Genomic DNA, 17490 nt, shown 5'->3' on the forward strand with positions numbered 1-17490 from the left:
GACCATAATTAAGTTATTCTAGAAATCAATAACCTAAAAATCTGGGCCCCCAAATTTGAAGATTAAACAGTATATTTCTAAATAACACCTTGGTCACAGAGAATCTTAAAGGAAAATTTAAAATATTTTAAATTAAATTGAAGTACAACTTTGTGGGATGCTGCTAAAAAAAGTGCTTAGAAGAATGTTTATAGCATTAAATGTACAAAGTAGAATAGAAAAAAAATTCACTATTAATCTATGATTCCATTTTAAGAAAACAAAAGAAGAATAGTAAATTCTACCCAAAGTAAGAAGAGAATATAAGAGTCTAATCGGGTTAATTAAGAAGGAAAGAAATACAGAAAGAGTGACGACACAAATAACTAACATCAGAAATGAGGGACCATCACTGCTGATGCCATATACATTAAAAGAGTAATTAAAGTAAATTATGAATAATTCTATGCCCACAAATTTAATAATGTAGATGAAATAAACTAACACCATGAAAGACACAATCTTCCAAAACTCAAATAAGATTAAACAGAAAATCTGAAGAGGCTTATATCTACTAAATTGAAGCAATAATGAAAAGCCTTCCAAAACAGGAAACACTAGGCCCAGCTGGCTTCAATGGTGGATTTTGCTGGACCTTTAATGAAAAAATGATGCCAAGTCTTTATAATCTCTTTCAGAAAAATCTCTTTGGACCTGGTAATATGGGCACCCTCTATATAAAAGGTATTAGAATTCTAGGCTCTCTGAAGAAAAGGTGTTCAGTATAAGCCACATTATTAAAATAGGCAGTTTATGCAGTGAGCCATTCTTACTATGTAGGGAAACTTTTCAATCAATGTAGAGAACTGTTTACCATTCAAAAGTTTCCTGATATCAGCAAAAGTCTAATCTTATAAAAATGCCTTTCTCAGTACAGCAGTTCTAAGCCTTTTATGTAAACTCTTTTCTGCAAAGTTACACTGACACAGAATAGTCAGAAAAGGAAGAAAATAAAAGTAAACACGAGGAAAATGATGGAAGACTCTATATTTTATCTAGTTTATGGAAGAGAAGCAGCCCTTCTCCATTCAATACTAATTTTATCCATTATAGTTGCTCTTGACTTACCACCTTCAATCACTTCAGATGTGATAGATACCCAATAAACTGGTTATTAGAGGTTGAGATCCAGACTGCCACAATCTGCATGACCTTGGACAAGATGAATTATAAGAACCTTGTCTTAGTCTTTTCCTTCTTGTTATAATAAAGCATTTGATACTAAGGATTTTATAAAGAAAAATATACACTGGAGAAAAGATATCTTCTTCAACAAATGGTGATGAGAAAACTGGAAATCTATACATTGCAAAATTAAATTAAACCCATCTCACACCCTGCATGAAACTCAACTCAAGTAAATCAAGGACTTAGGCATTAGAACAGGGACCCTATCCCTACTAGAAGACAAAAATAGGCCCAAATCTACATCATGTCGGCTTAGGGACTGACTTCCTTAATAAGACTCTTAAAGTACAAGAAGTAAAATCAAGAAACAACAGTGGGATAGAATCAAACTAAAAAGTTTCCTCATGGCAAAGGAAATAATCAGGAAAGTGAAGAGAGAGAAAATGTTTGCCACCTGCACTTCAGATAGAGCATTAAACCTCAGGATTTATAAAGAACTCAAAAAATTTAACAGAAAAGGAAAACAACCCAATTCATAAATGGGCAAAGGTACTGAACAGGCACTTCACAGAAGAAGAAATATGACTGGTCATGAAATATATGGAAAAATGTTCAGCATCTTGAGAAATGTAAGTTAAAACTACACTGAGATTTCATCTCACTCCAGTCAGAATGGCAATTAACAAGAATACATGTATAGTCTTACAATGCCAACTGTAAACTACAAAATGGCAGGAACCTTGCTTATTGTCTCTGTAGTCTTGTTGCACCCAGCACAGTCACTGGCATATGATAGGTACCCATTGAATGGTGGCTTATTTGAACAGCAGCCACTGCAAGTCCCATATAAGCAGTAGTCCCAGTGCAGCATTCCCCTTCCCCTCCCACCCAAAAAGGTAATGAAAGATCTCAGGGAAAAATATAGAAGATCTCTTCCTGATCATCCAAACACAGCACTAATTTAGTTTTTTCCTCTTGTGGAATTTGGAAACAGAGACTGAGAAATGTGAAATTGGAAGAGACTCTAGGTGTCACTGAGTTCCACTCCTCTTACACATAGCAGGACTGAAGCCAAGAATGAAGTACCTTATCCAAGGTCAAACAGGGAGTTGCTGGAAGAGATGGCTCCAGAAATCAGAGGGCCTGAGTTCCCAGGCCAAGTTTTTAACTAAAAGAGCTCCTAATTCACATGGTTCCCTGCTGAGACAGAGTTTGGGGAAATCCTTGCAACAGAAAGTTGTCACTGTTTCTAAGGCATTGCTAGTAATAAAAGTTAGGAGCAAGGTTTCTGAAACATACCTCTTGTAATTGAGATTCTTTCTTTTTAGATGACAGATGTAAGTGCCGATCCAGTAAAGAATAAAACCTTTCACCATCCTTTTCAAATTTCTTTTTCCGCTCCTACACATGGGAGAGAAGGTACAGATTAAATGTCATTTTAGTTCTGTGGACTTAGAAATGTGAATGAAGAAGAGAGTATTGGGTTTCATGTGGTCAATTCCTCTAGCTCCTGGGAAGGAAAAAAAATGCCAGCAGAGAATTTGCTTTTGCAACAGGCTCGGCAGTTTGGACTTCCTCAAATATAACCCCAAACCATTCTAAATCCATAAAGGTCAGGTCATACTGACATAGCTGAAGGCTCTGGGAGATGCAGCTCAGAAAATGGCATTTAAAAGGGGCCACTGTGATAGTTACCTTTTCTTCCCTCTATTGTTTTATGCATGCATTAATCACTCATTCATTTTTTAAAAGGAAGAAGGAACACAAGAGTGAACTAAATATATCTTGAAAAGGTTCATCTACAATGCATTCAGATAGCCTCATAATATGTCAAACATTTTTAAGACAATAGGAACGGGACTGTCTCTTTGAATGAATTCTTCAGTATTATTCAGCATTTCACTGTTATATATTAAAAGCTGATGTTAGCAATGGGATGAGGGGGGAATCCTGGAAGATTTAGCTGCAAAGCAATATTCCAAAGCTTTACAAGTGATGGAGGACTTGGCCTTCATTCTCCTTAGAAATGATATTTAATTAAGTTCTCTGCTGCTCAGCACAAGTCGAAGTCACACAGTCTCCAAATAACACTAAAAATGACTATTTGTCACAGACAACTGCTGACATTGCAATTTTTCTCAGCACCAGGTTAGGAAATCTACATAAAGTGCTTATGTTGCTTCATTCATAGGAAATCCAAACTCCCTGAGCACCTCCCTACAATGTTCCAAATACTAGTAAAGATGCAGAGGTGAGAAGGGAAAAAAACCTCACCTATGGTTTATTGTGCAGGAAGCTAGGTAAGAGCAGAGTGATCAGTGACCTGTGATCAGATTCCTACAAGGAATATGCTTTTGACTACATTATTTTTTAATGGAAAGAAAAAAAGTAGGGAGAAAGACAACATTAACTGAGGACTCCATCAGGCTGGGCACTGTAATGGATATTTGAAATCTATTATCACTTTCAGTCTTAACACTAAAAAGTAGATATGGTAAAGAAATGAAGGTTCAAATGAGGTGAAATAACTTATTCAAAGTCACATAATATACAGATCCATCTGATTCCTTCCAATAGTGAAATACAGCCCAAATGATCATGGGGGAAATAAAACTCGGGGGGGCTAATAAATCAGTGATCAGGAAGTTCTGTGAACAAAGTGGTGGCAGGTCTATTGTCCTGGCCCTAAGATATCAAAACACAGAAGGTAGAGATTTTCACACAAAACATAGGGAAAACTGTTCCTCCAGCTGCTAAAACAATTTAAAGTAATGATTATTTGAGGAAAGCATAGGAGCCAGCACATTCTCCAGGAATAGATAAAATTTCATGGGCCAATTTCTCCTATACTTCCATTTTTAAATAAAAACCATGAGACATAACTCACATCATAAAATTCATGTCCTTGAAGTATACAATTCAGTATTTTTTTCCGTGTATTCACAAAGGTGTATAACTATCACTGCTATCCAACTCTCAAATATTTCAATTACCTCAAAAGAAACCCCATACACATTAGCAGTCACTCCCCATTAGTTTTCCAAGCCCTCCTTCAAAAAGCCACAGTCTAAAATCCATGGATTTTTGTATTCTAGACTTTTCAAGTAACTGGAATCATGCATTATGGCCTTACATGACTGGCTTCTTTTGCTTAACATGTTTTCTAGATTCATCCAACTTGTAGCACATTATCAGTATATCATCCTTTTTTATGATGGAAAAACATTTGAGTATATGGATGTACTATGTATGTTATCAATTCATCAGCTGATACACACTTTTTATTATCTTTTGGTTATATGATACTGCTATGGATATTCATGTACAGAATTTTCTGTGTTCATGTTTTCAGTTTCCTGGAGCATATATCTAGGAATGAGGAATTGACTTTTTGTTTTGTTTTATTTTTGTTTTTGTTTTGTTTTTTGGTGCCATGGATTGGACCTAAACATCGAGCCACAGCCGAAGTGCTTTTCAATTCATTTATTTATTTTGAGACAGGGTATGGCTAACTTACTGAGGCAATCTTTTAATTTGGGATATTCCTGCCTCAGCCTTCCAAATCACTGGGATTATAGGGATGCACAAACACATCCCATGGAATTGACCTTTTGAGGAATTGAAAAACTGCCTTTCCAGAATTGGAGTACATTCACACAGGAATATGTGTAGAGTTCCAATATCTTTACATCCTCACCAAAATGTAACTAACCAAGTGGAAGTGAAATGGTATCTCACTGAAGATTGATTTATCTTTTCCTACTGACTAATCATGAACATGGCTTTTCATGTATTAAAGAACCCTTTGTATATATTCTTCCAAGGATGTTTATTGAACTACTTTGGCCATTTTAAAATTAGATTTATCATTTTATTATTGAGTTATAAGAATTCATTTTACATATTCTCAATATTACATTTGCAAGTATTTTCTCCCATTCTGTCAGTTATCTTGGCATTTTCTTGATAGTATCCTTTGGAGAATAAAAGTTTTTAATTTTGTGAAGCCTATTTTTCTATGGTTTCTCATTCTTTTGGTGGTATAGCTAACAAACTGCTGCATAATATTTCTCCTCAGAGTTTCACATTTTACAGTTTAATCTTATATATTCATGTTGAGTTAACTTTTGACCATGGTGTACTATAAGGCTCTAACTTCTTCCTATTGCTTGTCATGGGTATATTCATATTTTACATTTCTTCATGAGTGTACTTATATTTAATTCTACTAAATTCAACAAACAGTGACCTAAGCCTACTACTTCTGGGATATCCCAACACTGGTTAAAACCAAGGACATTTGCCAGGCCTGTAATCCAAGCAGCTCAGGAGGCTGAGGCAGGAGGATCACAAATTCAAAGCCAGCCTCAGCACAAGTGAGGCACTAAGCAACTCAGTGAGACCCTATCTCTAAATAAAATACAAAAAAGAGCTGGGGATGTGGCTCAGTGGTTAAGCGTCTCTGAGTTCAAACAGGTTCTCACTAAGTTTCTGAGGCTGGCTTTGAACTTGCAATCCTCCTGCCTCAGCCTCCCTAGCTGTGAGGTCACAGTTCTGCTCACTGTGCCCAGTCCACTTTCACGTCATTAAGCCAATTCTTTTAGTATTTACTTCCACATCTCTAACATCTCAGAATAAAATTCCAAGTTGCAATTTCTTAAATGTTAATTTGTATGCATTATTTATTAACTTCCCATTACAAAAAATATGGATTCTGCTGTCTCCCCTCTTCCTCTTCCATTACAATCCCCACCACTATCACCACTTCATACCACTTCCCCCTACACACACACTTCCCTTTCTCTCTTGTACCATGTACTCTTCTTGTAATTTTGATCTCTATTCAATATTTACATAATTGTGACTATATAAACATTATTTATAGATGATCCATAAAGTAAAATATGATTTATATTACTTCCTATGCAATGTTTTTATTCGTTAAATTCAATAATTGCCTTTTGTTTAGCTTTGATTAATTGTTGATTAGTTTTCAACATGCTCAGTACTCACTGATTTAATCTCTACCTCTCTTCCAGTTCTCTGAGTCTCAATATGTTCATTGATATCACTTGGTTTAAAAATAGTATTACCTAGAAACTTCTGGTGTACTATTCTGGACCTGTTGTCTAAGTACCCAATTATCATTTGGGAAGGGTTCTCCTTTCACCTTGAGCCTAGGATTCCCCTGGCCTCTCTTCTATGTTGCTACTTTTCCATTTTTCTGCCATATTCCATGTTCATTTCCCCTATTTACTTTTGTGTTACCATAAAATCCATTCATATATAGATACCTGAAAAGGGCATATATGTGAGTTTTTGAGAAACTTTCATGTTTAAAATTTATTTACTTTCATTTTTAATTGATAATTTGGCTAGATATAGAATTCTAAGTTTATAGGATTCTGTATCATTTCAGAGATATATAGATTTCCTGATAAGTCCTCAAGTTAAAAAAGAAAAAAAGGTCTATCTCCATCTCTCCTAGTGGGTACTTGATGAAACCTTTCAGTCTTTAAATTCAGTTCTTGTAACTCTAGGCCTTAGTAGAAATTAAATGCCTTTCTATTGGTTCTTTTTAGTTATACATAGCATTAGGATTCATTTTGACAAAATTATGAAAGCATGAAATATAATTTGTTCTAGGGGCCAGTGTTGTGGCTCAGCGATAGAGTGCTTGCCAAGCAGGCATGAGGCACTGGGTTCCATCCCCAGCACCACACAAAAATAAAAACAAATAAAATAAAGGTATTGTGTCCATCTACAACTAAAAAAAGTATGAAAATAAATATAATTTGTTGTAATTCATTCCACAGTACTTCCCCTTTCCCTTCTTTTCTCCCTTCCCCTGTTCCCTTAACTCTACTGATCTTTCTACTGTATACTTAAGGTTTTTTAAATTAGCTTCTTGTGTATGCATCACAGTGAATTCCAACACCTGACAATCAATGAAGATTGTGTATATGACTATGAAATGCTTTTTAATCTGGGTTAGAGGATGTACTAATCATGCTTCCAACTTAGTTTCCTTGTACTTAGTCTATTCTCTATTGTTGAATAGTCTAAACCATTACAGCCCTAAACTGTTGGGTTACTTAGCAATAAATATTCTATGTGCTTCAAACAAACATGAGAAGTCAGATATTGTGGCAAATATTTCTTCCTTCTCAAAAATTAGTTGCATCATCTAAAACTTACTATGTACTGCCAAAACATGTACTAGAAATAAAGTCACCAGCTTCATGATAGATCAGAGATTCATATAGCAAAACAGTCAAAGTCTGTCCTTTAACAAAAAGCCTGCAAAGGAGATGAGCAGATTCTCTTGTGTCTGGCAAATGTCACCTATTATTTAAACTTTCTCTTGAAATTTGAATATTATACAAAAATCAGTGAGTATTTTTATGAATTGTTAACACTCCATATCCCTCAAAACAAAAATAATAAAAATGACTAAATGATTCCAGCAGGAATTCTTAAATCTCACAAGGCAGGAAGGGTCAAGGAAAAAAAGAGGTAGAATATATACTGCAGCACTTTCTTCCCAACCAGGAAGCACAATCTCTACAGACTGAAATGAAAAAATGGGGCATTTCCATTTCTGGAAGTATGGTTGATAAGATACACTTACTTTGAACTAAAAATCTAATATTCTGTATAAAGAATTGTTTAACTTTTAAAACTTAATTGCAAGACCTGGCTGGGCACAATGGTGCATACCAGTAATTCCAGAAACTTGGGAGGCTGAGGCAAGAGGATCACAAGTTAAAGACCAGCCTCAGCAAGTCAGTGAGACCCTCAGAAATTTAGGGAGATCCTTTCCCCTACTCCCCCCCCCAAAAGCCTGGGGATATAGCTCAGTGGTTAAAAGTGCCCCAGGATTTGTTTTCCAGTACAAAAAAAAAAATTGAAGCAAGACCTGTACAGAGTCCACAACACAAAGTAAAACAAGAGGCCATGGAAAGGCATTATTCCTGTGAGTTTTGAAGAACTCTTGGGACCTTGAATTTCCACTTCCATCATCATAGGCAACACAAAGCACCCTTGAGTTTTATCTTTCACTTCTGGCCCTTTAATCCATCTGGAGCCCATATCTGTTTTTGGTGTTAGGTAGAAATCCAGTTTTATATTTCCCTATTTAGTGATTTAGTTTTCCCAAATTTTCCAGTCCCCAACAATTTGAAGTAGTGTTTTATACATTAAATGGCTGTATGGTTGTGTCTGTGAGCTCTCTATTTTGTATCACTAGTCTTCTATTTGAGGGCCATACCAAACTGTTTTCAACTCCATTGACTTTGTAGGATGTTGTAGGGACTGGTAAGAAAAATCTCCTTGTTTTTTGTTTTCTTTTTGAGGTTGGCTTAGCTATTTGTGAACTTTAATAGAGACAAATAAATATTAGGACAAAATCTGACTAAATTATAATTTTAGATTTATTGAGGAAAATTAACATCTATCCAATATTAATGCAAAATGTGTGAGAGCATGAAATGTCTTATGTCTATTCAGATTTTATTTTGATTTTGATCCATTTCCTTTACTAGATTTTTTTTATTCATTGTGGTCTTAAGTATTCCTGTTATATATAAGTGCTATATACTTTAGAGTTCTTATTGCTAATGTGAATGATATTATCACTCATCACAATTACTGGCTAATTATTTCAAGTGCCAAAAATAATATTGATTTTTATCAGGACTTCTAATTTCTATCCTGCCTAAATTTCATATTAGTCCTGATAAATTTATTGATGATTCTGATTCTTTTCTAAATTGTTATATCATCTGAAAATAATGCCAAATTTATAAATTACCATACCACCTTCATTCACATAGCACAAACCAGGTCCTCCAGAACTGGGTTAAATGGTACCAGAGGAATGCACATCCTTTTCAGTTCCTCATCCTAAGAGAAATTTCTCTGTCAGGTATGTTTGATGTAGGCTTCTGTCATATAACAATTATTGAGTTAAGAAATTTCCCTTCAAATCTTGGTTTACTAAGATAAACACATGATGTTTCCTCTTTACACTAAGAAAGAAGGGAATTGCACTGACTGATTTCCAAGTCTGATTTTGGGGGGGAGGGGCAATTCCAGGGATAAATTTTCATTATTCATGATATATTTTTAACACTGTTAGATTCAATGAGTTGATAGTTTATTTAAGACTTTGCAACTGTGCTCATAAGTACAATGAGCCTTTTGTTTATGTTCTCATATTGTCCTTATCTCATAATTCAGGCTTCTTTTAGGCTAAAATTTTCTTCCGTTTTTCTTTGTTATTGTTAATAATGCTGTAACTGAAATCCTGAAAATACAGAAAGTTGATAAAATAGATAAAGCAGAAATTGTAATAGAACTTTTTAACATGCGTTTCAGAAACTGCTATTAATGCTACAGGGAAAATAAGTGGCAAAATCTTAAGAATACAATAAGCTTGAGCATATACAGTACCATTACAAAATGTCCTAGATAATTTTTATACTTTCCTATTCTCCAGAAAATTTGTATACTAGTAATAATTATTTCCTCAAAAATTCGATAGAACTCAACAGAAAAGTCATACAGGAACAACCTTTTGTTCAGACATAAAGGGAAAGGAAGTTTTGGAGTGCCATTTCAATTTCTATAACATGTATCAGTTTTACTCAAAGTCTGAATTTTCTTGTGTCAATTTTTTTGCACTTTATAGTTGCATGATTCATTTATGTAATGGTACATCAATCATCATTACAAATTATGACATAAATTAATATTAAATAACTTAAAGGTTATTTATGACACTAGAAAAAAGTTACTAACAGTCTGATATGATCTCATTTATGCAAAATTATGCACAAATATGCACATATATCTAAAAAGGGTCTAGTATCCAGAATATAGAAAGAACACTTACAAATCAACAACAATAAGCTAAAACCATGGGCAAAATTCAAATGGACATCCTCCCCATGAAAAGAAACTCAATATCATTAGTCATTGGAAATGCAAATCAAAATTTCAAAGGTACGAACATATTATACTTACTATGATGGTTATAATAAAATTCATAGAAATGAAGTGTTGTTAAGGATATGGAGAAATTGGAATATGCGTAAATGTAAAGGGGTATAACACCTTGATAAACTTTTTATCATTTCCTCAAAAATTTAAGCAGAGAATTACCATATAACCCAGTAATTCTGCTACTAGATGTATGCCCAAAAGAATTGATAATAGGAACATAGACAATTGTTGCCATGTTCATGGTATATAAATAAAATGAAAGGATATTCAATAATAAAAAAGGAGGAAATTCTAACACGTGGCACAACACAGATAAATGCTAAAAATATTATGCTAGCCAGGTGCAGTGGCTCACACCTGTAATCCCAGTGACTCCAGATTCTGAGGCAGGAGGATTGCAAGTTCAAAGCCAGCCTCAGCAACAGCAAGGCACTAAGCAAATCAGTGAGACCCTGTCTCTAAATAAAATACAAAATGGGGCTGGGATGTGGCTCAGTGATTGAGTGCCCCTGAGTTCAATTCCAGGTACCACCCCCCAAAAAAAGAAAATATTTATGCTAATTGAGACAACAAAAGAAAAATATTGTATGGTCCCATTTGCAAGGCTGATCATGGAAAGAGAAAATGAAAATAAATACAATATAGGTTATAGAATAAGTGAAATATTGCATATATGACAGATTTATTGAAAAGATGAGTTATAAATAGCTACATGGTAATACATTTGAAAAAAATATAAGAAAATTCATAAAGACAGAAATTAAATCAGAATTTCCTAGGGTCTACAGGGAGATCAGAGTGGGATATTACTGTTAAAAGGATACAGAATTTCTACTTGGCATAAGAAAAAGGATTTTGGAAATATGCACTGGTGATGGTAACACATCATTCTGAATACAGACCATATCACTGAATTTTAAATTTAAAAATTATTTAAAAGATGAACTTTATATATTTCATAACAATAAAATAATTCACAAGCTCAGGATGAGACAGACCCAAACTCAAAACTTGATTCTATCGATCACTAGTTTTTTGACCTTTTAAAAGTGCCAACATGCCCAGCTTCACACTGTTTCATACTGTGCTTATGCCTTTGTGATTTCCTCTAATTAGAATGTCCTTTCTCCAATAGTTCCTTATTAATATTACAAATCTTAGCTATCTAGTTCCTTCTCCTCCCAGGAATGGAGGCAACTTGATATGCCATACAGGGCTGGCCTGGCTCCAGTCGTTGAAAACAGACTTACCAGGAGAGAAGATGGATTGAGAGTTCTGCACTCATAGCCACTTTCATGACTTTGCTTTTGTATTCCATTTGAGATATCAGAATTTGTACCTGGTTCATAATACCTAGTTCTTCATTTTATATTTCAGATGAGTCACAAACTTCCTGTGCCTCGGGTAATCAGCTCCACTACACCTATATCCAATTTGGTTCTAGACAACCTTGATCTTTCCCACAATTTTCTCCCTCTCAACTACTGACCTAGGCATTTCTCTCCTGGTTAACAGACCACCTGAAGCCACTGACCTCCATTTCTAAATAATGTTCACTCTGAATTCCTTTTGCTACAATTTTTTGACTATCACCAGTTGGGCCACAATTGTTATAGTGTGGTCTCTCCTGGCCTTTGGGAAAAGCATGAGGCTCTGTCTTTAATACAGGAGGGATGTAATTGCTTTCCAATACAGAGAAAAAGATAAGTGAAGGGGAAGGGATAAAAAACCCAAGTGAAGAAATCACCTATGGATAGGAAAAGGCCCAGGACATTATCTGAGATGGAGGGAAGAGAAAGTAAATATGGGCAGGGATGGAGAGGATTTTTGTAGAGGGCTAGAAAATGAGATTGATGCCTAACTAATGGCATGAAGGAGACAAGAAATCAGGTTTCTGTGGTTATTATAGTTACATACCTTCGACCTCCTTGAAGCCATTAGCAGTGTTTTATTCAACTCTAACCCTATAATCTATCATAATAAATGCTCACAATTCACTTGATACATTACTACCATGTAGTACAGAAAAATCAAAGATGAGAACAAAAGAAAAAGAATCTAATGTTTTCTGGGTAGCTCTAATATAACACGCAGAGTCTGGGCATTTGGTCCCATGCCTTGTAATAAACATGAATATTATTGTTTTACAAATAAGGACACTAAACCTCAGAGAAGTTAAATGGATTACTCAAGGTCATACAGCCAGTAAGAGATGGAGAAACCTATAAATCACATGCCTGCCCCTGCTTAAATGCCTTCAATATTGACCACAATACTGAGTTAACATAACTTGAGAAGATATATAAAATCTTTTACAAAGATGATAGGTATTTTAATAGCCTTCTATTTTTTTTCCACCAGGGACTGAACCCAGGGGCACTCAACCACTGAGGCACATCCCCTACCCCCTTCATTTTCTATTTTGAGACAGGATTTTGCTAAGTTGCTCAGGGCCTCACTAAGTTCCCAAGACTGGCCTCAAACCTGTAATCCTCCTGCCTCAGCTCCTGAGTCATTGGGATTACAGGTATGTGCCACCACACCCAGCCCAGCCTTCTACCTTGGTACAAACTGTGCCTTTTACTTAACACAGTCTCCCCTCACACTCTAATTCTCTACCTAACTCCAATTCATCCTTTAATATCCCATGCCTACAGTTTAATAGAGTCTTTTCTATGTCCCCTCTGCTACTTCAATGTTTATGCATAATGATATCTTAGCATCAACCTCAATGGACTTTCATTGTCAATTTACTTGTCTATACTGAGTTCTTTGAGAGCAGGAATCATGCCATGTTTATCTCTGTAACCCCATATATAAATATGTGTATGTTGAGTGATGGAAACAGATGGAGACAGAAAGAATGTGAGAATGAAAGAAAAATATGAGGCAAGAAAGGAATGGGTAAATTTCAGGAAAGGAAGGGAAGGAGGGATATAATATAATAATTATATTATCATATTAACATGTTAGTAATTTAGCATGTTCAATAACTAGAAATACTATCACTGCATCATTTTTATGTGAGTACACATTAATACTATTTATTTGTACTAGAATCTCTATAGAAAAAACATTAGAATAATTCATCAAGTCATTAAGGGTATATTCAAACTACAATTCTTTTATTCAGTAGTTTTGCATCTTAAGCATAAACTCATCATCTCAGTCATACAGATTATTTTTATCTGTGCTAACTATTTTTCCTCTGAAGTAAGTACAGATGAAAGGGTACTGGAACTAGCCTTCAAGACCCCTATAGTCCAGATTAAGGACAAGGTACCCCAAAAGGCCAATATTAGTTTTAGGTGTAAAGAGAAATTCTGACGTTAACTAATACGGCAGCAATGTCCTTCACAAACAGAGTTGGAATAAATGAAGAACAAAGTGACAATGGAGATTGCTGTTTCTTGTAATTTGTTTTTAAAGGATTTCTTTCTTTTCTTTCTTTTCAGTCTTTTTTCTTTTCATTTAATGTACTGAAGTAGACACTGAGGCAAAAACAAACCAAAAGTCTGAATATTAATAAGCTTTGCACAATTCTACCATGAGAATCTTGTACAGATGAGTAACTAGGTGGTGGTTACTTGAGGACCACACAAAATGCCCAGAGAACATCATGTCCAGACAACCAGAGCCAACAAACTTCTGTCCTGGCTAGAGGAAGTTAACAAAAGTTGCCAACGGTTTAAGACATTGGTTCCAGTTTAGCAAATCTCCCTTCTATGTACTGAGGAGGCTCTTTCTCTGGCCAAAGAAGCTGGGATCGCTTGGGCTGAAAAGACCAGCTGTGAAGCTGACAGCTGTTTTCTCTCTCCTCCTCCCACTTGGAAGAGGATGTAAGCTTATATAACCTCCTCCACCCATATGCACCAGTCCCTGGTGATCCCATCATACAACATAGGCAGAGTCTTGTGTAGGCAGTGTGTCCCTGTTTGTACAGAGGGTGATGCTTCTGTGAGCAGGATATGGACTTCAGTGTATAGCAAAATACTAGGGCACTTCTTCACAAGGGCACTCTAACCAACATTTACTAAGTTTCTACTAGAGGGTAAAGAGAAGAAATGATGAACATAGTAGAAAACTCAGAACTATCATATAAGATTCACCCTCAATTCCATGCACAAAAATTCAAATTCAGTACTTTCTTTTAACTTTTTTGCAGTACTGGGGATGAAATCTAGGACCTCATACATGCCAAGCAGGTGCTCTACCACTGACTACATACCCAGGCCCTCCATTCTATTTTAAGGTAAGGACAAATGTAGGTAAAAAATAGCTGACACAGTTCAGCAACTTCCCAGACAATCAAGACACATGGGATAACTGGCTCTTATTATGTGCCCTGAGGGAAATAGCCTCATTGTTCTTTTCCTCCTGCCAGACAGACGAGGCAATACTAAATGGTCTTGCAGACTGCTAAAGAATAAATCATACTGATAAATCAATTGACCTAAGGTTTATAAAACCTATAAGGTTTAAATTGTAGTCTACAAGTTAAATGGAATATGCATAAAGATTATTTGAAAAATTTATAGAAGAGTTCACAGAAATGAAACCAATGTTTCAGTGCCAAGTATATTTTATACCCTATCTCATTTAACCCTTCAAACTATGTGAGATAAGTATAACTGTTTAGCCATATTTAACACTTGAAAATGAGACTCGGAGATGTAAAATGATTCACTTCATGTCCCATTACTAGCAAGTAGCAGAGTCAGTCAGTTCAGTTTTGAAGGTCTATTTGCTATGATACTGACAGTACAACCACATAGTCCAATGTTGAAAGGCATGAACTCTGGAGCCAGACTACCTGGGTTCAAGGACTAGTTCTGTTCCTTTCTAGTGCATGACTGTTGCAAAGTTATTTAGCCTTCCCATGCTTTAGGGTTTTGCTGTCGCTCTTCTTTGTGTTTTCATTGTTTGTTTGTTTATATCTTCACTTTGATCTATAAAACAAATGAGTCCCTATCTCATAGATTAGTTTTGAGGATTAAATCAATTAACATCTGTATTCAGAAGAATATCTGTCATCAAATGTGTACTATATAAACATTTGACAAATAAGCATATATATATATAAAATAAACTGAAGAGGGGCTGGGAACCATATCTAGCCCACTATGCTACTTCCAGAAATAACTACACTTAAAATATCACATAACAACAAATGCATCTCAGATCTCTGGGGACAGTAATGCTACCAATTTTCCCTACCAATATAAAACATTTAAATAGTATTACATGCAGGAAATAATTCCACAACTTGAACTTTGAATTTTGCTATGATGATTTTGCCCTTCCTCCCCTTGTTCAGTCCTAGGAAGAAATAGAAAACAGATGAACATGGCAATGAAGGAATTGCAATCACAGAAATACAGCCTTAATTTCATGAGGAAAGGAGAAGAGGTGAAACCTCTCCCCATTCCACCCCCAATTATTACCTTTTCTTCTGTAGTGAGGAAGACTTGGGAATTAAAATAGTACACTAGGTTCTAGTCTTGGCTATGTTTCCACCTAGCTATTTGAACTTAGGTTAATCAGTTCATCCCTTCTAATCTAGTACTGTTTTTTCTAGATAATGAAAATACTAAATGAAGAAATTATGTAGACCCTTAATGTTGAACTATTATGAGGAAAAATGAGTTTTGCTCAAGATCTATCAAAAAACTATCAGGGTGAGAACTCAAATACCGAGCTCCTGACCCCAACCCTCTTCCCACTAAGCCTGTCAGTCTCCATCAAAACATTGTTTCTGGATCTCTATTCTGACTCTTCATCACCACTGACCTTCAGCCAAAGAATGGTGGATTTAATTATTGTTCCTAAATCCTACAGCCATCCACGTATTTTTGTCAGGTGACACTGCAGGTTCCATGCTAGAAGAAAAAATTATTTCACTTCCTTACTGACATCGAGACTGGCCATATCACTTGTTTTGGTGAATTGAATTTGTGAGGAAGAGATAATGTGTCAGCTATGAGTCTAGTTTAAAGGACCTGGCATGTCTCTGCTTACCCATCATACATTGCTGCCATCATTGTGAGAACAACATGCTCTGGGGAGTTCCCGGTCCTTGAAAAATAGACACATGGACAGACCTAGAAGGAACTAAGGACCTGAGCCAAGCTCTATCAAATCTAACTCTGGTAAATAGTCATTACAGCCAATGCACAGATATATGAGCTACAAATAAATGCTTATTGCCACTGAGGTTTAAATTGATTTGCTGTTATTATTCTTTTAATAGATGGCACATGGGAAGGTTTTCTGGGGCTCTCAGAAAAGTATTTTGTGGCCATGATAAATTTCTTTTTTTTCTTTTATGTTTTTTGTATTAGGATTGAACCCAAGGGTACTCAACCACTAAGCCATATCCTCAGCCCATTTTTATTTTGACACAGGATCTCACTAAGTTGCTTAGGGCCTCACTAAGTGGCTGAGGCTGGCTTCATACTTGTGATCCTCTTGCCTCAGCCTCCCACACTGGTGGGATTACAGGAGTGCACCCCCATGCTCACCATGATAAATTTCTTAAAGGACTATAGATTGTAGTCCAAATTAAATTGTGATATACATCAGGATTGTTGCAAGAGACAAAAGATATAATGTATGATAAATCCTTAACACATATTACTTGCTTTTTGGCTTTGTGATTCTAGGGACAGAGAACCCATGGCCTCTCCCATGCTAGGCAAGCACTCTACCACAGAGCTACATTCCCAGCCCGACTTAACATATATTGAATGTTTGATAGGGACAGTGATAATACTGATGACAACCATCCTTAACATACTCAAGGAAATAAAGAAAATGTTTTTAAACATCATACCAAAACATTTCCGTTTGGCTATAAAATTCTGGTAGGTGCAGCTGGGGTGTAACTCAGTAGCACTAAGAGCACATGTTTAACATGAGTAAAGCCCTGGGTTCAATCCTCAGCATGTCAAAATAAATAAACAAATTTCTGGATGGGGTTTAAGACTATTTTCCCTTATTGTCTGATAATGCAAACTCTTCTAAGTGTCAAAGAATGTAAGAAGCAGCTATGTGTATTTTTCTCAAACACACTAAGCTATACAAATAAATAAGCAAAAATTAGCTCTGGACATGCTACCCTAGGGAGTTTTTTCAGCATCAGTCTGGCTTTGGAAGATGGACCTCCTCCAGGACTATTGTGCCTGATAACATAGTGCCAGTAAAAAGACAAAACTCTCAAATAAATTATTTGGTTAAACACAGGCAAGTAAATAGAACATTCTATGAACAAAGTTGTCTGTATAGCTATTGGCTTAGAAATCTATTAATTTAGAAATA

General features: G+C 35.6%; 1 protein-coding gene across 1 annotated transcript in view; it reads right to left on the reverse strand.

Annotated features, from left to right (window-relative positions):
* The window catches only part of Ophn1 (oligophrenin 1), a 383470-nt gene that overhangs the window by 202715 nt on the left and 163265 nt on the right, over positions 1-17490 (reverse strand). Inside the window, exon 6 of the mRNA XM_040282142.2 lies at positions 2467-2568. Coding sequence (XP_040138076.1) covers positions 2467-2568 — 102 coding nt within the window. The remainder of the gene's footprint in view (positions 1-2466; positions 2569-17490) is intronic.

Source organism: Ictidomys tridecemlineatus, chromosome X (assembly GCF_052094955.1).
Source record: "Ictidomys tridecemlineatus isolate mIctTri1 chromosome X, mIctTri1.hap1, whole genome shotgun sequence".
In the NCBI taxonomy this organism is placed as follows: Eukaryota; Metazoa; Chordata; class Mammalia; order Rodentia; family Sciuridae; genus Ictidomys; species Ictidomys tridecemlineatus.